This window comes from Thalia democratica, chromosome 5, assembly GCF_965202585.1.
Source record: "Thalia democratica chromosome 5, ktThaDemo2.hap1.1, whole genome shotgun sequence".
Taxonomy (NCBI): domain Eukaryota; kingdom Metazoa; phylum Chordata; class Thaliacea; order Salpida; family Salpidae; genus Thalia; species Thalia democratica.
Window position 1 is genome coordinate 50375432 of NC_139169.1, and position 26219 is coordinate 50401650.

General features: G+C 25.4%; 1 protein-coding gene across 1 annotated transcript in view; it reads right to left on the reverse strand.

Annotated features, from left to right (window-relative positions):
* LOC145835418 (GTPase-activating protein and VPS9 domain-containing protein 1-like) overlaps positions 1–24780 on the reverse strand; it is an 81798-nt gene extending 57018 nt beyond the window's left edge. Inside the window, exons 1-12 of the mRNA XM_082942998.1 lie at positions 24644–24780; positions 24272–24392; positions 20706–20821; positions 19666–19815; positions 17398–17492; positions 17138–17207; positions 9426–9539; positions 8036–8186; positions 4743–4897; positions 3378–3461; positions 3001–3171; positions 574–721 (exon numbers count right to left, since the gene is read on the reverse strand). Of these exons, the coding sequence (XP_082799124.1) occupies positions 574–721; positions 3001–3171; positions 3378–3461; positions 4743–4897; positions 8036–8186; positions 9426–9539; positions 17138–17207; positions 17398–17492; positions 19666–19815; positions 20706–20821; positions 24272–24392; positions 24644–24709 (1441 nt within the window). The 5' untranslated portion in view covers positions 24710–24780. The remainder of the gene's footprint in view (positions 1–573; positions 722–3000; positions 3172–3377; positions 3462–4742; positions 4898–8035; positions 8187–9425; positions 9540–17137; positions 17208–17397; positions 17493–19665; positions 19816–20705; positions 20822–24271; positions 24393–24643) is intronic.
* Positions 24781–26219: the final 1439 nt, after the last annotated feature.

Genomic DNA, 26219 nt, shown 5'->3' on the forward strand with positions numbered 1-26219 from the left:
ATTTTTTTTCTGAATAATTCAAAAGCTAAATAGTATTATTTGATTTAAATTTTTTTAATACATTACTTATATAATAATCTTTTGTTTTACTGTAAAACTGAAAATAACTATAGAGATAATATTTTGCAAGTTATGCTTAATGGTATCAATCGGGCAAAATGCTGAAAAAATTACTAGTATACTATTATACAAAAATAAAAAAGTCTAAAATACTTTTTCTGTGTGAGGACTCTACAATTTCTGACTATATAGTACGACTGTAATGTAAAATACCATTTTCTTAGATCTTATTAGTTTTAAACTTTATACGCTTTTTTGTTAACACACACACACACTTTTTTATGATGATACGCTTTAAAAATGTTTATAAAAACTTGAAAAAAAATTCAACAATTTTTTTTAATTAGTTGATATTTCTACGTAAGTGACACCACAAAACCATATAATTTCAAAATTACTAAAAATTAACGTAGTAAATTATTTTATCGTTTTATACTTTCAAAATTTGAAATAAAACTTATATATGGAAAATCAAAATACTTTTGAAAAACCTGTTACAAAATTAGGTCTAACCTAAATCCTTTTTGACTGCTATATAGGGGTTATATCGCTTATTTAATAACGCAGCTGTAACCCTTAGTATTTTCTCAGATGGATTTTTTGGTAGATGTGATAAAACTTTAGCTAATGATGCTTGATCAACCCCGTGCACATTTGATAACTGTATTTTAAAAAGAAGAATGTTAAAAAAGATATAAGAGTACTTAATAATACTACTAATTAACTGTATTAATTTTTTTTGTTTGAGTTTTTAACTATGTGATTTTTAAAAGCAACCAAAAATAATAGCAAACATACTAAAAAATGTACATCGCAGTGGGCCCGAATCGCGTTTAACTGGAAATAGGTAGTGAATTTTCATTAAAAAAATAACCCCTTTAAATCTTTACAAATATTTGATATTTATGTAGTTTACGGTAGTATCTGTTGAACTTTCAATACTAAATTTGAAGAGTTGTAATAGAATAAAAGTAATTGGACTTTAAGTAGTAGCTTTAATTAAGTTTTTTTCATTATGGATTTTTTTATTAAAAATATCCTAGTTTTAAAAGTAAAAATAAAGTAAATTAAACGTATACTTTAATTAATTTCGTTTAAAACATCTTGAAGATGTTTAGTAGATGCTAAATAGAAAGCTTTAACAATAATAAACAGTTCTTTTTACTAAAACTATTTATTAAATTTATTTAAATAGATTCTATAGGGTGCATTCGGAAAAACAGTCGGCTAATTATTTCTAGAATGCTTCTCATTTAAAAACTGTTCATAAGTGGTACACGTTTTGTTTATGTTTTTTTAATCTACTAAATCTGAGGATTTTTAGTATATATTTATATATATACATATATGCCACCCGTGCCAGAAATCTGTTATTTTTAAAAGTATACCTTTAATTTTTAAAGTAAATGTCGATAAAAATAAATGAAAAAACACGTTTTTTTTAAATTATTTTTTTTTACAATTTTTTAAAATACCTTTAAGAATCTTTGAAAAAAAGTAATAAAGTACTTTGATGTTAAAGTAGTTTTTTATTAGTTCTTATCTAACCGATAATTTTCATTTTTTAATGACATCTAAACTTAAACTAATCGAAAACCCTTTGAAACGCCTAGCGCCAACTGACATAACTTTTGTTACAGATGTAATTTTTCAGTTTAGTTTAAAGCACTGATGCGCTAGAATTTTGGCTTTGTACCCACAAATTTTACTCAATTTTTTTTTAGTTGCGGGCCCACTGTGTACATTTGACGCAACAGTGTGTCATTTTATTGGGTCTTTGCCTAAAAACTTTAACGAACTTATAAAAAATAAACCACGTTCCAACTAAATTTCAAAAGAAAGTAAGTTAAAATAAAAAATTAAAATACAGTAGTGTACAATTTTAGTTACTAAAACAGTTCAAAATATTAAAGTTAATCTAAACATAAACTTCTTTTAACTTAAAATATATACTGCTTAAATTTACTTACATTATACTTGGCTTTATTATGTTCTCATATTATAAATTATTACACCAGTGCTAATTTTTCTTTTAACTCGGAAGGCTATATACCAGAGTATAGAAATATCCAGAAAACTAATTTAAATCTAAAAAACGATAAAACTTGTGAAAAAAGTAAAACATCTATTAGTTATTTAGATGACTTTATTAAAAACTTTTTTGTGAAGAAGTATTAAATGCTCGTCATTTAAATAAGAGTGCCACAATTACAAATGGCCTTACAATTAAAAATTTTTAATGTTGAAACAGAAACAATGCTATCCTACCAATTTAGTTGAATGTGAAACTTCAAAACTTAGTTTAAATTATTCAGTAAATCTTATGTTGATGTTGAACATGTACAACAATTGCTAATACTTTTAATGTTTATATTTTAACAATCAAACACTTACTAAATTTATTGTTTTGAAAAGCAGTTTTTTAGATAGTACAACTCTTTGCTGCACACTGCTAGGTTTAATACTTTTTGATATATATACAATTGTTATTAGTACTACTACTATTATTACTATTTTAGTTATTTAAAAGATAACTGGGAAACTTATTTTTTAAATTACAACTTTTTTAACTTATAATATAATTGCTGAATTACTCCAATTTAAAACAGAACAGGAGAAACATTTTAGTACAATAATAGGTTTAAATAAAATCGATTACTTATAAAAATTTAATAAATAATAACATGTACGTTAAGAAACCAGAAACCCATTTTAATCTTAAAGTTAGAATAGAATAAAATTAAACTACCTAATACTTTAGTAAAACTAAACATTTTTAACTTAATAATAAATTCAATTGTAGTATTTTACCGTCTTACCCTTTATTTAAAACTTTTAACAAACAGTTTACTACAAAACAATAAAAAATAAGTGTTGTGTTTTTTACTTAGTTTTTACATACATGAAACTAAAGTATCCAATACTTTAAAATAAACTGACTTGTATTTGTTGCAAGTAAAGCACTAGTTGAGCAAGCTGGTTGGTTGTTATATATACAGCACACGAAACATGGCCATATATATTTTTAATAGACTGACTTGTTAAAGCCCGATTTTCGTACTCATTTGGGCACGAAGACACCACCAAATTTATAAACTCATCAATGGTTTGCTAAAATATTTTACGTAAACGTTTTTTAATGCAACTCTATTTGTAAATTTATCTCAATCATTTATTACCGTTGAAAAAATTTTTACATTTAACATTTACTGTTGAGTACAAGTTAAACATTAATAAAACATGGCAAAAAAAGATAAAAAACAAATTTTTACTTAAATAAATAAGACAGAACAGCTTATTTCAGAACTATAAACTACCTTGACGTTTATCAACTGCTGGTTTACATTACAATTGGTCTGATTAGATTCAGTTAGTTTCATGTGTGCTACTATTTGTAGTTTCTATATAATGTTTAAATATAAGTATTTTATATTTAGTTTTTCTATGTAATCAATTAAGCGCTAAATGTTTACAAAACTGAAGAGAAATTGATAAAATCTATTTAACAAAGTTACAAATTTTAGAATATAAACACAAAAGCTGCACACTTTTCAGTTCATACAAATAGATATTTAAATAAAATTTTCTAAACAGTTTCATTTTACGAGAGTTTATATGTACTAGTAGGAAGTGTACTAAATGTTAAACGATTTTAATATACCACTGCAAAATAATGAACTTCACCACACGACCAACAACAACAGCATCCGAGACAACCTACGACCGGTTTCGTCCTTATTAGGACTCATCGGGCAGGCGTAATCGCGACAAAACCGCTGTTGAGATGTTACCAAGCGGGCTGAAGTACAAATTACTGAAGCGACCAGTTGTGAGTAAAGTAAGAAAAAAACGACGGACTATGGCTGCCTGATGAGTCCTAATAAGACCGAAACCGGTCGTAGGTTGTCTCGGATGCTGCTGTTGCTGTCGTGTGGTGAAGTTCAATTTTTGTTGTTGATGGCGCAAACCTCAACTTTGTTGATGATTGCCAAAATAAATATTGGTTAATCTACCACTGAAAATGAACAAAGAAAAATTTCTGTTTACCATTTATTATGAAAAATTACACTCAAATCAAATACGGATGTTTGAAGAAATATACACTGTAGTTTGATGATGCTTGTAGTAAAAAGACTTAACAAAAGCATTTTAAAGTAAACAAACTCTATTCTTAAATGCCTTTTTAATAATACTTTTTGTCATTGAAATTTTTTACACACTTTTTATTTGTTTAAAGTTAATTGTATAATTTAAAAAAGTACATTCTCCTTCTTTTTAAGTATATGAAATGTAGAATTTTTAGAATGTTACTTGTTAGGTCTATAATAAATGGTCTATAATAAAAATCTGAACGTAAAGTTTGTTAGAATATGACAACGACGATTTTTTAAAGTATATAATACTTTGAAACTTACAAAGCTTAACTGTGTTAGTTTATTAATAAAGTTTTACTTAGTTTTAAGCTATTTTTTACAGCCTAATACTCCATTGAAAATTTTAGCAAACTATTTTTTTAATAAAAAGTAAACAAATGTCTTAGTTAAACTAAACTTAGTTTTATATTTTTTTTTCTCAGTTGTCTCAAATAAACAAAAAAATTTTTTTTTACAACAAGTAACCTTGTTAGACAGAACTGTAAATTTTACAATAACTTCATCAAAAATAATAAATGAAATGCGTACCTGAGCTATTTGCATTAGATTGTTGCTACTTAGTTTATTAACGGGTATAGTACCAGTAATTCCATACCTTTCCGGGTCAAGTATCGCAGGACAAACAAAATTTTGCAATAAAAAATCAAAACATAACGCTTTTGCTTCATTATCACTCACTAAACCTGTAAAAATAAAACTATTTAAGGGTAAAAAATTCAATGTTTTTCCAGGGTTACTGGTTTTTTAGCCACCCTGAAATGAAAATTATTTTATAAAACATTGAATAACATAAACATAAGACAAAACGCACACAAATTAAATTTAAACTTTTAGGTAGGGGGGTTTGTTAAAAAAAAAATTGGTAGCCCCTAGAAAGTCAAAATTGTTTAAAGGTCACAAAATATTTTGGTTGAGTTAGCTTACCACTCCGGACCCTTATAAAAACAGGCCCAATGTAAACTATATGGGAGATAAAAAATGCGACCTTTGATTTTTTAGCTGAAAATTGTTTCACATGTGAGAATTTAAACAAAATACCCTGATGGTTAGAAGAAAATTTCACACAAGCTTTTTTCAATATTCTATAATTTTTAGGTTTGTTGTAAACTAGTTTTGTTTCAAAAAATCAAGAAGTATCTACGTGAAACTTTCTTTAAAGATGATCACCCTTTCTTCCAAACTGACTGATTTCAATATGTTAAAAGCCAAAAATGTTATTAAGATTTATAAAATCCCTAAAACATATAATAAATAAAAATTAAAAACATTATTTTTATTGAAGCTATTATATATGGCTAGCTATTAAACTAAATTTTTCAAAGGTCCAAAATTTATAAACACTTTGTAATATATTCTGTAAGTTCAAAATTTAAGTTTAGTTAATGACTGTTTGAATATCTATATTAAAGCTATTAATTAGGAAGTTATATTAGCTTTCAAGGGTATAGGGGGTAAACACTTTTTTCTTAATCTTATTTTAACATGGTTACTACTTGTTACTTTTTACCGCTTGTTAAAATTCAAAGTAAATTCTGAGATATAAGCGATATTATTTAAACAGTATAATATAGGGGTGGGCAACGTACGGCTGGCGGGCCGGATCATGCCCGCAGAGTGAAAATGACCGGCCCCCGACCGTTTTAAAAACATTAATGGGATCCGGCCCGCAAATGAAAATGACTGGCCCGCAAGCAGAGTGACAGGCCCACTAAGGGTTAATATAACAAAGTTTTAATAAAACTTTGCATCATATTTTTACAAATCAAAACTGTAAGAGTTTGACTTTAAAAACATGCTAAAAAATGATTTTGTAACTTAATGTGTAGTAATAAATATACCATTTTGTCCTAATGTTGTTTTGTGTTTTTCTAACTTAGTTGGAACTTTTTTAAGTACGATATTTGACATAAGTACCTTTGTCAATTAATGTCAATTATACTTAAAGACATTGTTTTAACACCTGACATGTCTCAATATATATCTTAAGTTGTCAGACTTGAAAAAAAAATTTGTGAATTTTAAGGATTCAAAAAATGTGAATCCACTGTATCAATATAACTAGATTCCGGCCGAATCCGAAACTTATATTTTAATTAGAATCCGACCGGATCCGGATCTCGACTTAAAATTAGTATGCAGTCAGATTAGGATCTAAAAAGTCATTATTCGACTGGATCCGGACACTGGATTCGGTAAATAACTAATTCAAAATGCTCCGGCCCGCAAAAGACTAAATATTTCCGGATCCGGCCCGTTGATTAAAAAACGTTGCCCACCCCTAGTATAATAGGTTCTTTATAGGAGGCGCAAACTAAACAAGCAAATAACTCTAAAAATCTGTTTCCTCCCTCAGTTTTTGAGCAACTGTTTCAAAACTTTCTCAGAGCAATATTTAGTAAATTTTAAAAAACTTGTAGGAAGCAGAGCTTTGAAATTTTGTATAACTTTTTTTATCTAATATTTATTTTAACAGTTTATTACAAACAAAACAATGTTTCACTCCTATACTTGCATATAGGAGATCCTCAGTTGTTGTAAATAGGTCTTATTCAAATTCTATTTGAATAAGACCTATTTACAACAACTGAGGATCTCCTATATGCAAGTATAGGAGTGAAACATTGTTTTGTTTGTAATAAACTGTTAAAATAAATATTGGATATAAATCTCCTTAAAGACATTTAAGTCGAGAACTTTAAATTGTTTGATTTAAAACAAGTTACATTATTATAACTTTTTTTAACAAAAAATTAAGAAAAAAAATGTTTTTTTTGGTCATAAAATATTTTCATGTTTTTTTTTAATCCGCTTTCTACAATTTTTTTAGTATTATTTAAAAGTACATTTCCTGAAAATTTAAACTAAACTAATTGAAAAATTCATATCAACTAATTTTTGTAAAAATGTTTAACTCCTCATATGCCCTTAGTATGCCCTAATATTTAAGTTTTAGAATTTAAAAAATGCAATTATCATTTGATACTACATTATTTTTTTATATTTAATTTATAACATTGTAATTTGTTTTAAATCAAACAATTCAAAGTTCTCGACTTAATTAGCTTTAAGGAGATTTCCATCTATTATTTATTTTTACAGTTTATTAACAACAAAACAATGTTTCACTCATATATCCTAATATAGGAGTGAAACATTGTTTTGTTAATAATTAACTTTTAAAATAAATTTTAGATAATTATGTTATCAAAAAACATGTTTTATAATAAATTTACAGGGCTAACTTATCCTTGAAGGCCAAGTTACCCTTGATGAAAAACTTAACTTTAATGGCCAAATAACCCTTGGTAGCTTAATCACCCTAGATGGCTAACTTTTTTGTTTAATATTTAGCTAGTTATAGAGTATTATTTTAAATTTTTTAAATACAAATTTGCGCTTTAAACATAACAATTCCTAGAAAGACTACTGTAATAAATAACAATTGTAATTAAGTCTATATTTAAGTTCTTTATAAGTAAACAAAGGTATTCAAAACAAAAACAAAATTGACGCTCACAGGCTTGGTTAAAGAATCTGAAATGTATACAACATTAAAAACCTCTATAATTCCAAATCAGTAAAGAAAATATTTGATGTATAAATTAAAAGTTAAATTCAATAGTACACTGCAAATACTTTATTTCCCAATTTTCAAATTCACCATTTTAAAACACGGACTTTTACATAACGGAATAAAGCTTTTGTAACACAATTGTATTTCTCTCATATAGTTTACCTTATTTTTTAATTTAAATTATTAAAACGTTACATTAGAAATATTAATGGTGTCAAAGATATAATCTAAATTTAAACAAACATACCAGCATCTTTAACAATATGGTAAGCACGAGCAATCACCCAGCTCAAACTCTTTGGAAATGAAGAAAAACTTTTTAACAAGTTATCAACAAACTTTTTACAAACTTCAACTAAGTATTTTTCATTTTTTTGAATCTGCTTAGTCACATGATCCTGTTTATGAATAATAATTTGTTTAAATTCAAGAAAGAATAGTGATAAGAAAGGGTAATAACTAAAAAAGAGTTTTTACTGTGACTAGTATTTTAAAATTAAAATGTCGTTCTCTGAGCCAACATATTTTAAGGAAGAAATTGTAGTTGAATGTAAAAAATAATTTTACTTTTCTAATGTACTATTTATTGTAAGTATAAACCTGTGGTGTTTAAACTTTTCTAAACCTGTACGCATTTAAAATACTTGAGAATAAATTTTGTGTACACTAGAACTATTTTATAAAAATAATCAATAATAAAAAACAATATTAATTGTTATTACTATTAGTGTCTCAACGCATAAATACTGTGTAAACAACTGTCAATATATGTTATAATTAGCTTTTTGTAATAGAAAAAACTATAGACAAGTAAATTATTTTTTTTCACCAGAAAAAGTTTTCTGTGCACAGTAAAACGTTTTCTACGCACATTAGTGTATAAAAGTGCACAATGCGAAGACCCTTTATATAAACAACAAAAAACGAAATGAAAATAAAATATCACATGAAAAATAAACGGATAAGGAATTTTAAATGTTAGTTTTTGCGAAGCTTTTTAATATAAGGGTTTAGGACTTATGAGAACTTACAATTTAGACAAACAATAAAATGTGTTTAAACTGTCTTGCTTATTTTAATTAGTGTACTCTTTTGAATTGTAAAATATGAAGATGTAATTTATGTCTTTAATCAAGTACACAAAAGTATTTAAATGTATGTGATTGTACTGCTTCTGTTTTTAGAAATAATAGTTAGTATTTATGCTAATTTTGTGCTTTTATATATTAAATTTTTCTACAATCATTGATCTGTTTTAGTGATTGTTTTAGTGATTGTAATTAATGTATTTTTTCTTGTGGTGATATTTTCATTGACATGCATCTATTGATGAAAGTATTACGAATTATAACTAGATTTACAGAAGTTAAGCTTCTTTTATATACGTTTTGTACTACTAATTATTATGTTTTAATATTCGTAAAAATAATTAACACTTGCAAATTTAAGTGTAATTTTCGAAGAAGATAAGAACAAAATTTTAAATTATAGTTTTAAATATAAATTACTACTTACTAACTGCATCAAAGGTAGTAAAAGATTACAAATATATATGTTTAATACAGTTTATTACTTCATAATTTTCAGAAAGACAAAAAAAATTATTTTACTTTATTTATATAAAACTTTTAACTTACCTTAAAATTTTGATTATTTTTTCTGCCAAATTTCTTTTCAATTTCCGTATCACTTAACATCGCAAGAAGTTTATTTTGGTCTGATTCTAAACACAAATCATCACTCGTAATAACCTTTAATAAAATTTTGTTTAATAAGTTTTAAAAACTGTTAGAAGCTAAAAGCTAAATCTAATACTGAAGAGCTTATGTATGAAGTTTAACTTATATCATGTTTCTAAACGTTATGTTTAAAATTTGTCCCAAATGTCATTCACGTAAAGCAATACTGTAGCGCAGTGGTCTTCACATTTTAGTGAATATAAATTTTTTTGAGTGCAATAAACTTTTACGGTATACACAAAAATAAAGTTCCAGTATTTTTTAGTGGTCTACCGAATCCAAGATTCGGACTAGGATTCGGCCGAATCCTATTTTCAAAATGAGATTCGGAACCGGCAGAATCCTAACTTTCAAAATAAGATTTGAACTATCAAATGTTTGTAAAAATATAGCCATAAGTATAGGAGAGGCTTGCGAAAGAAGGTTCTATACTAGGGGTGGGCAACATTTTTAAACGGGCCGAATCAGGAAAATTTTTGTCATTGGCAGGCGAATTAGTGATTTACCAGATCCAATATCCAGATAATGCCTTTTTAAATCCGGATCCGGTTGGATTTTAACTTAAATAAAATTTTCAGATTTGGCCGGAATCTAATTTTAGAAATAACTTTTCTGAATTCATCTAATTAACAAAAATTTCTCAAACGTGACAACTTAAGATGAAGATTGAGACATGTCAGATGTTTATGTAATGTCAACAATAGAATTGACATGGTAATTGACAAATGTTGGTATGTAAAATATCAGATTTAAACAAACAATTTGCTTAGGGTAATTTGACAAAAATAAATTCCAATTTAGTTCTATTAATTAATTTTATAATATGTAATAACACAAAATATTAGGACAAATTGGTTTTTTATCAGTTGACATTAATTTGAAAAAATATTTTTAAACATGTTTTTATGTCAAAAGTTTACAGTTTTGTGTTGTAAAAATATGATACAAAGTTTTATAAAAAAAATTTAATATTAAACTTTGAAGGCCAGACACATCAATCGCGGGCCGGTCATTTTCATCTGCGGGCCGGATTCGGCCCACGGGCTGTACATTGCCCACCCCTATTCTATACCAATAAGAACAACTTAAACATAAATGAAAACAAATTACTACTAGTCACAACAGCTGTTGATCCACGATATCGACTTTCTGCTTTCCTTTCTTACCCCAAAAATAATGTTAAAGAGCAGCTAAAGTTTATTGTTAAAAAGTATATCTCTTTCGAGGCTGATCAAAAAGGTGATTCTTTTATAGTGCCACCAGAGAAACCAAAACTCTCTGTTAATTTTGATCGGAAGAAGTTTTAAACTTACTATTCTTTGTTTAAAACAGAATAAAACACAGCTACACAGGAGGACGAGCTACAGGATTCTATTCATGAAGAAATTGAAGCAGAAATAAAGTGTTTTTTTTTTTGCTAGAAAGAATTTGAATGCAGAAACCGAAGAGGATAAAGTCTTAGATGGTAGAACTTGAACAAGACAAAATACCAACATCTTGCCAGCTTTTCAAGAAAATATCTTGCTACACTATCATCTTCTGTGTATTCTGGAAAAGATTATTTTCTGATGATGGTAATTTGTACGAAGAAAAGCATAATTGATTGCTTCCAAATACCGGCGAAAAACTTTATTTCTCCACCACAACTTGAAAAAACAAGATTAGTCTTTTGTAGTATAAAAAAGACATTTTTTGAAATTTTAGTTTGTTTTTTTAAACAGTTGCTAATGTTAATTTTTTATTACTTTTTTGTAATGATAAAAGTGTAGTCTTAAGTGGAATTTAAACTATTTTTATTACAATTGTAATTCCTATTCTTTCTTAGGCTTTTACTTTAGTTGGTAATATATTTCAATTTATTAAGGCTCCATGTTATTTTCAATTGCACTTAGTTTTATAAATATGAACACTTGCAAAAGTTTATGTTCTATTTCGTTTATGGTCACAATAAAAACTAACTCTTAAGTTAAACGTAAAACGTTTTAACTTTGTTTGTGATTTGCTTCCTGCTTCAAGCATTTATTCAAGTCAATGATTTATTTATTTTGCATATCAAAAATACAAGTTAATTGTTAATGTTGATAGCATGGATATCAAAAAATTGAAACTAAGTTCTTGTGTATGTAGCTTGGTTTTTAATAGCAAAACATTCGTTGTTTTGTTCGCTTTTGATATAAATTATTCTTGAATAAAAATGTATTTATCAACACGTTGAAAATATTGTTCAAACTTAATTTAATAAATAAGTTATAAAATAAATATTATTTATTATTTATAAACTTGTATTATATTTAAATTACAAGCAGCTTAAATCTTTAGGATTCCAATTATTAAAATATTCGGATTCGGACCCGGATTGAAAGTGAAAGAAAAAAAATTGGATGCTCACAATTACTGTGAATAGGTTGGTGTGGAGAAAGACTTGTTAGTCATGAGCTAAAATCATGATGGAGAGTTAAAAAAACTAAACTAGTTTATTTCAGTTTCAAAGTATTTCAACGTCTTTTTTTATCGCAACTAACACAACTTTTACTTACTATAACTAGAACTTTTATCTTACTTTATTTGTTAAACTAAGCCAAAATTTTAAAACATTTAAAAACAATAATTAACTTTGAATAATTACAATAAGATATTCAAGTCAATAACATTAATTTAGTTATTTAAATAGAATCGAAAATTTTAACGACACATTTAAAGCAAAAAGACTAAGTATAAACTTTTAAAAGATTAGACTTCGTAAGAAACCCTCGTGACATAACAAATTTTTTTAAGAAGGAATTTATATGATGATGGTGTTTTTTGTAATATAGAAAATTATAGGTATTTAATTCGAATTCAGCCCGTCAAAAAGTTGTCAGACTATTATAAAATGATAGAATGAGATGAAAGAATTTACAGTTACTTAGAAATTTTTGTACAAATAGGGACAATGAGTTAATAGCATGGTTGCCACAGATCAAGCCCAAAAAAATTTCCTGACTTTTCCTGACTTTTTACTAACAATTTTACTGACTTTTCTAAACCAAACTCTTAATTTAAACTTATTCTAAAATACATAATATAACACTTGGAACTATATAAAGCTTTCAATTTATTTTAAATACAGTTTAAAACACCAGTTTTTTTTTTGCTGAATTCAACCATCAAACTTCCATCACATCACTTGAACCATCTATGTATGATTGATGTATTTGCAATAAACAGCTCTATCAGCAAAATACTAGTTTTATTACCTTATAAACACAGCTTGTCTGAAAAAAAGACACAATTTTTTAGCATTTCCTAACATGAATGTATCTAAATAAACAAAACGACATATAAGGAACTTTCACAATTAAAACCTTAAATTAATAACAAACTTTCACAACTAAAATCTTAAAACAATAACGAACTTTAAAAGTTGAAAACTTAAAACAATAAAGAACACATTTTTAAACCTTAAAACAATAAAGAACACATTTTTTTAGAAATTCCTAGCATAAACGTATCTAGATAAACGAAACGACATATAAGGAACTTTTACAATTAAAACCTAAAATTAATAACGAACTTTAACAACTAAAACCTAAAAATAATAACAAACTTTCACAACTAAAACCTAAAAACAATAACGAACTTTTACAATTAAAACTTAAAACAATAAAGAACTTAATCTTTTAGAACTTTTAGAAGTAAATTTTAGTCAGACTTAGTATAAAAGTTGTAAAACAACCTAGAAGGTAAAAACATCTAATAATAAAAAATATTCAGTTAAAACATGTTTTACTTATATAAATTGTTCACTTAGTTTAATAAAATACTACCTAAACTATTTAATATAAAATCCTTAAACTAAAAATCAATTAAAAATGAATACACTTAAGTAACTGTAAAAAAACACATAAAAAAGTAAACTAAATATCTGTTGTATAAAATATTTCCTCTTATCATTTAGTATAAAGTTTGTAAAAAATAAATATATTCTTATTTATTTTAAAAACTTAAGTTATTCTAAAAAAAATACAAATAATAAGTAAACTTAATCTTGGCATAACCTCTCTAATAACTTACCTTTTAAGATTAAACAGTTTTGAAAAAATTATAAAGAGGTAAAGTATACACATCAGTTTGTTACATAAAATAATAAACTAACTGCTTAATTATAAAGAACCCATTTATTTACGTAAACAAAGAACACTTTGATTCTAAAATTATGCTAGATAAATTTTTGTGTATATATCACAATTAAAACCTTAAAATAATAACAAACTTTTACAATTAAAACCTTAAAACAATAAAGAACTTAATCAAACGCTGTTTTTTTTCTTAAATATATGTACTAAAATTTATCTTCTCCGTTTTTTTATTAGCACTATTAATTTATTAATTATAACAGTTCAAAATATAGGTTTAATCGTTTGCTAACAAAAGATCCTAGAGAAATAACTTCACTGGAATATAAACTAAAACAAATTGTACAGTTAGTAATCCCATTAACGTGAGTGCTTTGTTTATATTATGATTTGTTGTTTTGTTGTGTATTTTAGTTTACTTTACTTGTTTTAGACTTAATAATTACAAATATTACATAGTTTTATAACAGTCGTATTAAATATTAAGTATTTCACCTATTATAACTATTATCTGTGGAAATTATTTCATTTTAATGAAAAACATGTATACACCCACTTCATTCTATGCTTCTATTCTTTCATTACAGTAATTATTTTTTTACAGAACCCAGTTGAAGTGTGTTGATTCGTTAACACACAGAAACATATGTTGGTACAATAAAGGAAGATTACTGTACAATTTGTTTTTATTTATTAATTATATTAATTTAATATTAATCATGGCATATACCTCTCTTATATCTTACTTTAAAAAAAAATAAACAACTTTGAAAAAAATATTTAGAGGTTAAGTATAGACATCAGCTTGTTACATAAAATACTAAACTAACTTCTTAATTATAAAGAACTCATTTATATACTTTAACAAAAAACACTTTGATTCTAAAATTATGCTAAATAAACTTTTGTGTATATATCACAGTTTCACTATGGAAGTGTCCTTGCTACAGATCATCGATACTAAAAAGCTTACAAAAATTGCTTGTTCAAAAAGGGTACTTGTTTAATATGTTAACAGAAAAACTTTGCAGTTTTATAGAGGATATTTTACTAATTTATACCTGATGAAAGCATTGGAAATTGAATAGTTTTGTAAATTTCAAGGAAAATTTTGGAAATTTTTCATCACTTTAAGGAATTTTTAATTAATTTCTTACCATTTGAAGGCTTTGGATTTTAAGGATTTTTGTAAATTTAAACTATCAAAATCTGACTTTTTTTTTAACTTTGTAAAATTTCCTGACTTTTCCTAACCTTGTGGCAACCCTGAAGTTATCATAGGCGAGGTTGGCCTAATCATCAACAAAATTTTTATCAAAGAAATAACGACTGCAATCATGATTACGATTATTGACAACAGAACCAAGATAGAGATTATGTTTAATAAAAGGATCGTACAATGTGTATGGTAGTAAACATCATAACAAAGCTGTCAATAGTATGAATATAACAAAAACATGTCTAAAAGACAGTCATAAAAACAATCGTCAAACAAAGTACAATGCTTGTCATATCATCAATATATATGCGTGGTTTAATATTAGCAGGGATTGCGATTTTGTTCATCGTGATGATCAGAAAAGCAATGTTTTTGTTCGTAATACATCTACCATTAAAATAAAACCAAATTTTTAAGATCACTTGCAGACTGAGAAAAATTTCAGTTTGATATTTTCAGAGGTAGGTATTAAGCACTCGCCAGAAGCCGCAAAAGTGACAGGTCAAAATGGTAAACCAGTTCAAGTATGTAAGTACGCTGTAGATAAGAAGTCAAACTACAATCAGAGGTTTTAACAAAAGTATACAATAGAAACCATCATTTAAGTAATATACAACAACGGAAAATAAAATCTAATTGAGTTTATAAAAGCAACCTTTGTTTTCACAGCAAAAAAGTGTAAGTTTTTTGCTAAAGCGTTAGACTGAAAGAAACTGTAATATGTATTATTCTTGTATTAGTTGGTTTTTTAAATGTAAGTAATGAATTTTTAAGTTTTATAGTTTGTTTTTACTCCTAATAATGTTTGAAAAACATTTTACTAAAATATGAAATTACAGATTGTTTTTTAAAGAATTAAGGAAAAGCTACGACATAACAGTTTGTTGACTAAAAAGCGTAATAAAGCCCTTCTTTATATTAAGTTTTAAATAAATACTATTTTTATTTAAGTTTAAAACTAAATAAAGTTATAAGTTTTCTTTCCTAGTAGACTAATCAAGTTCAAGTGTAAAATTTTTAAACTTGACTAGTTGTAAAGTTTGTTTCATAAAAAATTATTGTAAATTAAATTTTTGAACTTCCATTAAAATATTGCACTGTTAACAATCAGAAAAGCATTTTTTTTTTTATTAATTTTTTTAATGCATAACCTTTTTGTTGTACTTAATAAAAACATTTCATACTTGAACATTCTAAAAGTTTATTTTTCCATGAAAAAATATATTACACTGCTGATTGTTTTGAAAACTATTTCTTAAATTTAATCCGTTTTTATTCAAACTAAATTATACTTTTTTAACATCTGAACTGACATCCAAAAGAATAACTGTACTAAAAAATATGAAACTGGGTATTAGGAAAATTCAAAATATTTAATTTATAAATACATATTCTGAACAAAAAATTATAAAAGTTCTAAATACTTTTTGGTTTATTAAAGAGATTAAATCATTACTTTTAAACTAAAAACCAAATATTAACTCTGTTATAAACGTAAATACATGCTTCAAACCAAAGGTTCTCAACATTGTCAAAAGCTTTAAATAGTAAATTACTGGAAAATTCTTTTTGGACACTAGAATACAAAATATTTACTATTACAACACTTAACTTTATTTAATTTTAGGATCTTTAATGTAGAAAATGTTGAGAACTCTTAATTTATGTTATGTTTAGCTCTAAAGACAAAATATACCCAACTTTTTTTTTCCTTTTACTTAATTTGCTGTGAGCAGTAAAATAATTTATATGCACACTACTGTGTACAGGTGTACACCTTGAAAACATTGGCTTTAAACTATATAATAAATCACTTTTCTAAAATTAGCTAGTGTAAAAATAATCATAAAACCGAGTACTTTAAAAACACTATTTTATTTCATACTTTATTAAGACTTATTTATATTGAGTAACTCATTAAGCGAAACATTTTTAATTAAATATGCTTTATGAATTGATTTCACTATTATTTTTAATCACTACTAATTGAAACTTTAATTGTTTGATAAAAAACTATAACAATATTATACTTTATAAAAAAAAATGCTTATTAGTAATTACTCTGGGTATTTTTTTTTATGTTAAACAGTTGTTGGTTTTCATCAGGTAATAACTTAGAAAAAAGCTATATAAAAACAAAATGGTATAACATATAACTAAATAAACAATTTTCAGTAACAAACCGTTTATACTTCTGATAACACAATTTCACTTTAAAAACGCTATAAGTTATAAAATACTCCTGTTTAGCAGTACATATATAAACAAATACAAACTTGCATAATTGGTTCAAATAAAGCCATCATCAGAAACATTTTAGCTGGCATCAGGCTATCCACGAACAAACTGTTTTTATTAATATTATTTTTATTTTAGAATTTTTAACGATAAACTATCTACGCTTTAAAAATATTCCTAAAAATTTATTTTTTATGAAAGGAGTTAAATATTTTCCTCACATTTTTCTTCACAAAGTCTTATCTTGAAATTTAAGGCAAAATAATGTTACGAGTTACATAAATATAAAGCTACTGACTTGTACACCACACTAAATGAGCATTTTGCTTTTTGTAGAAGTCTTCTTGGCTGATCACTTTGCCCTAGTTGCAACAGCATCAAAGTTTCTAAAAGCTGTAAAAAGTAAAAAATAATTTGAGTTAACAAAATGCATTAATCTTTCAACAGTTATTTTTTTCAGATGGACATTGCTTGTTTCGATCTCAAAAACTTATGCCTTATTACATTATTCAATTTATTTTAATTAGTTTATTATCATACTTTTTTAACATCTGAACTGACTTCCAAAAGAATTGAATAACTGCACTAAAAATATGAAACTGGTTATAAGGAAATTTCAAAAATTACTTTTATTTAGATTTCCTTCAACAAAAACAAATTTCGTTTTAACTGTTTATTTTTATATTTTCTTATTGTAGTTACACAAAAATAAACACAGTTGTACAAAAATGCAATATCATATTAAGTTCTAAAACTTTATAGAAAATCACTAGATTCCCCTGGACTTGACTTTTTGTTATAGTGTTAGACCATTTTTTATTTGTATATTAACATATTTAAGTTTAAATTTTGTCAATTTGTAATTAAATAGACTAATATTAAGCTAAAAGTGTAAAACAAAAACAATTAGATTTCCAAATTAGAACAAATTAAAAGAAATAGTGTACAACATTTCCTTTTTTTTTGATTGTTCACTATTTCAACTGTTAGCGTTTAAGTTTTTCAAAATTATATAACCTGAAAATTCAATTGCGACAAACTACTAAAATAAATTAACTAAGCTTGCACATACTTGCAATTTTAGTATTACTACACTACATACATTAAAAAAATTTTGGTTAATAAAATGCAAGAAAGCACTTTTTATGATTTTCTTAGAATGAAACCTTAAATTCTCAACTGCAGTAACTTAAACTGACATAGTTTTTTATACTCATTATATTTCTGAGACGAATTAACTTCCATCATGTTTGCAAAATATTTATCGATCAAAACAAGTGAATTGCTATTGATGAATTGTTTATCAGTAAAATAGTAATTCTTTATAGTTATTTTAAATAAATTGTATCTCACTAAGTTAAACTGAATTGAAATAAAATTATACTATAGTTTATAGTTTTTAAATATAAAATGACGTAACAATCGAATTTAAAAATTAACTAAATGCTTATACCATGGAACTTTGCAGTACTAGCAATTTTTGACAAGACTTACTACGAAAGTACTCAAATAAATTTAAGAAAAAATGAAATGTGTTTTGTTTTATTTTTTAAATAAATTATGCACCGGAAAAAAGCTATTAATATACTTATTCTGTAGCATAGTTGAACTATAGCTCATTTTATTGTATATCAGTGTTCATATTATATATGTGTGTTTAATATTTATTACCGTTTCAGACTTTCATTGTCAATTAAGTATTTAAAAACTGGGAGTTTATCTTCAGTTTATCAGTAAATAAATATTACTTAAATAAATCGTAATATAATACTAATACTAATGATACTAATTGTAAAAAACATACAAGTTACTTTATACAACAACAATATTGTTCATTATGTGTCATATTTCTAATTTGAAAATTTTTTTTGTCACTTGAAATACCACAAACATGAAATTTAAACTAGATATTCTGGAGTTCATAAAAAAAGCAAAAAATAGATCTTAGGCGTATTTTTGGGTAGTTTTGAAAGATACCTAGAAGTAGATGTTACGGGAAAATCTTTGAAAGTTACACCAGATATTACAAGAAAACTGAAACTTACACTAGATATTTTAGAAGATATGATAAAGAGCAAAAAAATAGGTCTTTAGGCCTATTTTCGAATAGTTTTGAAACTAACACTAAATATAACAGGAAAATTTAAGATAATTATGGGCTCCAGTCGGTTCCAAATTTATAAACAAAACCAGGATCAGGACGTATCATGATTTTTAAAATGAGATTTAGATTCGGCTCCTGATCCTATTTTTTTCAATATTTTGATCCAGATCCGTCAGAAGCTTTTGACAAGAATATCATTTATAGATACACCTGCTCTGCAGATCAGATCACCTCTTACATTGGAGAGACATCATGACAGGGTTTCCAACAAACTGCTTAGTTTTAAAAACGTTTGTGTATAAGAGTTAAAAAAACAGTAACTTATACATATATGTTACAAATGATACATAAATACGTTTAAAACCTTCCTATAATAGTGTATATAATTATAAAGAAAATATTTGAAAAACTTAGGTACAAAAATAACAAAAGATTAAATGATTTTGGTAAAATACAACAAACCTCTAGTAAAGGTTTAAAGTTTTCAGAAACAATGTGGTTTCCATAACAACTATGCACAAATATGCTAGCAACCTCTTGTGTGTTCTCTAAGTTTAAAATATCTCCATAGGCAAGACAGGCACCTATCAATGTTGGGTTTTTCGATAACTCCTGTTTTAATATTAAAGTATTATGATATGTACCTCAAATAACTTATCCACTACAAAAACAAGTTTATACATACTTTGAAAAAGATGGATAGACTTAAAAATAATTTAATTTAACTTATATTAGAGCTTAAGGCCATAGGGAAGCGAGCCATGTTTTACAAGTTGATCCTATTTTATCTAAGCTTGAAGAAGCTTTTTATCGCTTTAAAAAAATTGAATTATTTTTTGAGATATGTCCAGTCAAAGTCGGGCCGCATAATAGGTTCCCCATGGGAAGGGAAAACTAAAACAGCGAAAAACAACTAATTTATTTAAAATCTATCTCCTACATTTTTTAAGCAATACTACAAAAACAACAAAAATTAATTTTTTAAAAAACTTTGTTATCAAAAGTAAAACAAACTTTTTAGTTTTACAAAAGTCTGAGTAATACTCAAGCTTAATTTTTTTTCAAAATGTTAAAATAACCATTCTTAGCCTAAGTGAATTTAAATTTAAACTTTAAGTATAAAGTTACTATAAATGTATAAAAAAAACTGTTTTTTGCTCATTTTTATACAATTTATTCAGAACTAGTAATAGAGCTACAATAAAAGCTAACACATTTGCGGCAGAAAAACTAATAAAACATCTAAAACAAATCAGCTTGAGTAAGAAGTGTTGCATAAGTTAATTTTATAGACTACAAAACTAGTATTAAACAGTCAAAATCGCCTTAGTATTTTTTCTAAACTAATAGTCATCAAATAGATTTTGTTCAATAATTTAGTTTTAAATACAAAAATGTAATTTAAATCATAGTTGTAAAAGTTTACTTTAACAGAAACAATATAAAAGTTTTTTATCTTATTTTTAAAAATTTTAACAAAAATTATATAAAACAACTTTTACCTCTACAAACTGACAATAACTAGCAGAGTTTTCATAACCAAGTTCATCATAAGAGTTTACAAAATTCATGTTGTCCAATACCTCTGCTTTTTTACAAGATATCTTTATATTTCCCTCTGTTATTGTTGTTTAGTCATAAAAAAAAACACAAATCCAATTAAATTTTCTAACCACGGCTAAAGTTTGCTGAATACTAAAATTAAATATTGAAACAACTTTCCGCGCCGAGCCATTTTTAGTGCTAATAGTCGTTTATATAAAAGATTGAGATTCTAATTAAATTGAACAACCGCTTAAGATCTTAATACCATAAACCATTATTTCATATTTAGTTTCTACACACTTTTAAAAGCAGCTTATCATACTCTTATTATACAATTTGTACTTTCTTATACTAATATAGACTGATAAATTAAGGGCATAGGAAGGTAAGAACTTTTTTTAACATTGCTTTGTATATTGAAGCTTAAAGTATAAACTATAAGTTAAATTTTTATAGAATATAAAAGTTTAAATAAACTTTTGAGATACTGACTTTTTTGTAAAAACTTTTTGATACAAAAGTATGAACTGCATTTTTTTCATATCCAAATTTTTAGAAAAATTTAAAAATTTACTTAAAATCTATCTTCTCCTTCATTATTTAAGCTAGAGACCTCAAATTTTTAGGAAAAAATCATTTTATAATTTAAGGGCATAGGGGGGGGGGGGGGGTAAACACCCTTTTTTGGTTTTTGATCTTATTTTATATATTTTTTACTAAGCTACAAGATGCTTTTTACAGATTTAAAAAATTCAAAATAATTTTTGAGATATAGCCGGTCAAAGTCAGAGGCAACAATTGGATCCTTATGGGAGGCGCAAACTAAAACTTCAAATAACTAGAAATCACTAAAAATCTATCTCCTCCTACGTTTTTTGAGATAACTACCTCAAATTTTCAGGATATGTTCCTTGCAGTAATTAGAAAATTCTGTCGGAACAGAATTTTAAAAAATTAAAAAATAAAAAAATTTTAATAAAAAAACAAAAAAAAAACTGTTTTTTTTTTATTTTTTATATAAAATTTTTATTTTTTATTTTTTTTAAAATTCCTTCCGACAGAATTTTCTAAATATATCAAGGAACATTTCCTGAAAGTTTGAGGTAGTTATCTCAAAAAACGTAGGAGAAGATAGATTTTTAGTGAAATAGTCTATTTTTGCCGTTTTAGTTTGCGCCTCCCATAAGATCCTATTGTCGGCTTTGACTTTGACCGGCTATATCTCAAAAACTATTTTGATTTTTTTAAATCTGTATAAAGCATCTTGTAGCTTAGTAAAAACTATATAATTTAAGATCAAAAACCAAAAAAGGGTGTTTACCCACCCTATGCCCTTAAAGGACTTCAAATGCAAGAACTTTAAAATTACCTAGAAATTAAAACTAAAAACATAAAAATAAAAAGTAGGTGGTTTTTTTATTAAAACTTTTATTTAAAAAAAAAAAAAAATGTGCATTTAAAATATTTAGAATTTTAGTAATGGACTAACTGTGAAAACTTATACAGAAAACTGCTTAAATATGAAGGAGAAGATATATTTTTAGTTATTAGCCTTTTTAAAGTTTTTTAAGCTATCAAAAATATCTGATAGCGTATATAAAACTCAACAAAAAAATTCTATTTGAAAATTTAAAAAAAAGGACCCACCCATGCCCTTAACAATTGTTTGTTAGCATTTTATAATCTGTGCACAATAAACTGAAAAATATTGTGCACTCTAAACTAAAAATGCCCTTTTTTGTCCGGAATATCTAGTGTAAGCTTAAGAATAAATTTTTTGCTACCCTGCATGAGTTTTGTGCAACCTAAACTTTTCCTACATCCCGTGAAGGCTACTCGTTTGTTTACAGCATTTATTAAACCCGTGATAGATCCAACTTTAACATATTTCAAATTGATTCTAATTTGTAGAGTTTTATTTTAGTTATCAAATACCTTTTAATGTTTGACAAACAACAAAGTTACTTTCAAAAATAGAAGCAATTTAAAAATTAATGAGATCAATATAGTTCTTATGGAAGGAGAAAATCAAAATGCCAAATAAATTCTTTAATTTTAAGTATATTTCATTCTTAGTTTTTAACTAATTTTCATAATTTTTTTACCTTTAGCCCATCACTAGTACTCAAATAGTTCACATCAAAAAAACAATTTAAAAATATAATATTTTGCTATTTAAATTTTCAGTTATAAATATTTTTTTAAATCCTTTTTTCAAAATAGTTTTTAACATTTTTTTAATTATTCCTAAAAAGTTAAGTCTTTTAACTCAAAATATTATATGATAAATAGATTTTTAATGATTTTTTTAATTTCCAGAAAAGTACAAAGAAAAAATAGTGGTTTTTACATTTGCATTAAAACTTAAGTGACTATTTTTTAAAGTTGAAATAGAAATTTGTGTATTATATAAAAACTGACTTAAAGTTCATACATGAAGATTTTATTAACGAACCAATCTTACTTTTAGTATTTAAATCCTTAACAATCCTTAGGGACTTAACCAAAATTTTTAACATCTCTAATGAATAGTGTTTTTACTACTGGGTACAGGGGCACCCTTTTTTTGGTTAATAGCACATCTTGCTCTTGATGTCATAATGCTTTGCCCATGATTTAATAAAACTGTAAATAGTATACTTTATCTATAAAATAGTAAAAAAAGGCTTCAAACATTGGGTTTTTTATTTAATTTTAGAGTGTTTATTATTTTAAGATAAACTTTAACAAAAACTTGTAAAAATATATCACTTAAACAAAACTATTGACTTTTCTATTTTCTTACAAAATTTATAAAATAAAATAAAAGTTAGTAACTGTCAATTACACAAGGAGAATCACCTTTGCACAGTTTGCAAACTTTACCCCTTCCTAAAATAGTATTTAGTCAAAGTATTAATTTTTAGTTAGCAACCATAAATGAAGAATTTTAAACATAAGACTGCCACTATCTAAAGCAAAAATATCATCCTGAATTACCAAAAACTAGTCTGAATCAGCCTGAGTTTATGAAATAATGTTGTAGAAAGTAGTAGGAGTCATAATTGAAAAAATTAATGGTAATTAAGCTTCAATAATTAAATCATAAGGACTAGTTATATAAAGTGAAAAACCTAATTTTCAACAAAAAAGTTTGCTTTTAAGTTGTAAAAATTAGCCTGATATCTAGTAAAACAAATTCAATTCAACCTGAACTTTACAAATAATCTGAAAATTTTAAATTAAGCTGAGTAGTCTGTGTGAAACCATGTAAACAGTTTGTTACACAGTTATACTAAAAACTTTATATATTTTTTACATTGAAAATAGGTACACTTTTTGTTGCTACATACCAAATTCTGATACTTACTTGTTAAACAAAGACATGAAAAAAAAATAAAACTGGATATTTAATATACTAATATTAATACGTTGAATACTCAAAACATTAGTTTAAATCAACAAATTATCTTTAAAAAACATATAAATTTTTACTTAACAAACTTGATAGTTAAAATTGTAAGAAATACCTTGTTTTACCAACCTAAAGAAGTATTTCTAATTAAATGATTTAAATTCTTATATTGGTTGCAAGTTATCCAAAATGATTGAGACAAAATCTCTGCACCTTTTAATACTTGTTCATGAAGTCTTTTAATGGTTTCCTACAAAGATTAGCTTTGTAAAACTAAATAGTTTTCAACAAAATATAAAAAAATGTCTTTACACAAAAAATTATCGACTAATGTTTACCTTAAAATTATAGTGAGAATATTAGTTACACTTTCTTCTTTATATTTGCTTAAAATTATTTATTAGTTATATCTGATAAGAACAATATTTTGATTAAATTAAGTAAAAATTTGTTAAACTGAAAAGACTTATTTCAAGTTTAATTCTATTTAGAACAACTAACCTTTTCAGAATTCACAAAAAGTTTTTCTTCATTGAGTCTTTTTGCAAGCTCGTATAAGTCCAACATTTTGAATTCAAGTACAAAAATGACTTTTACAACATTCTATATAACTTTAATGTAGAAAACCAAAATTTATTTACCTACTATAAAAGGTTTCTTTTATACTTTACATATAGTAAGATTTCACATAAAATTATTTTACTTCATTAAGGGCATAGGGGGGGTAAACACACTTTTTTGGTTTTTTATCTCATTTTATATAGTTTTTACTAAGCTACAAGATGCTTTTTACAGATTTTAAAAATTCAAAATAATTTTTGAGATATAGCCAGTCAAAGTTGGAGGCAACAATAGGCAACAATAGGAACCTTATGGGAGGCGCAAACTAAAACAGCAAATAACTAGAAATCACTAAAAATCTATCTTCTCCTACATTTTTTGAGATAACTACCTCAAATTTTTAGGAAACGTTCCTTGCAATATTTAGAAAATTCTGTCAGAACAGAATTTAAAAAAATTTTAAATAAAAATTTTATAACAAAATAACTAAAAAATAATTGTTTTTTTGGTTTATTTTTTATATAAAATTTTTATTTTTTAATTTTTTTGAAATTCCTTCCGACAGAATTTTCGAAATATATCAAGGAACATTTCCTAAAAATTTGAGGTAGTTATCTCAAAAAACTTAGAAGATAGATTTTTTGTGAAATAGTCTATTTTTGTGGTTTTAGTTTGCGCTTCCCATAAGGTTCCTATTGTTGCCTCCAACTTTGACCGGCTATATCTCAAAAATTATTTTGAATTTTAAAAATCTGTAAAAAGCATCTTGTAGCTTAGTAAAAACAATATCAAAGTGAAAGTATATTATATTTGATATGTTTTTTAACAATATTTTTTGGCTCAAAATCAATATTTTAAGCCTAATATGTTTAATCTAAAAAGATACTTTGTTTTTAACAACTTTTTTAAATACATAGTAAGAATTAAATATTATTATGATAAACTAAAATGTTTTGTTTTTACTTTACTTTACGATATTTTTTTTTAATGGTAAAAAAAACATCAGTCTCAAACTCTACCCCTTGCAACAATAAACGTTTTCTGGAGAGTGTTTTTATATTGTAATCAGTATAAATTAATGAATTGATATAATCGCTTTATATTGTCAAATAAAATATCTATTTATATTTAAGTTTTGTTAGTTTATGATAAATAAGTTTGACTTTATTTATATATTTATAAAATACAAATTTTTAGCCAAAAATTATGTTTAAATATGATATTGAACATATTATATTTTCACTTTGATATTGGTGCAACATCATCCTAAGAAATAACCTAAGAAAAAATTTTTTTTGAATAATTAATAAAAGTTTATTAGCATAAAGCTATTTAACAACTTTAACCAGCTCCTTATTAATAATTTCATTTAAATACTCAGGGTCATTGTGTTGGAGGCTTGAGCAGTCTTTTAAACACTTTTAAAACTTTGAACTTGAATATTATTTTTTCAGTTTAAAGATATGAATTTATGTATAATAGCTTTAAAGTTATTAATTTATGGTTAACTGTTATT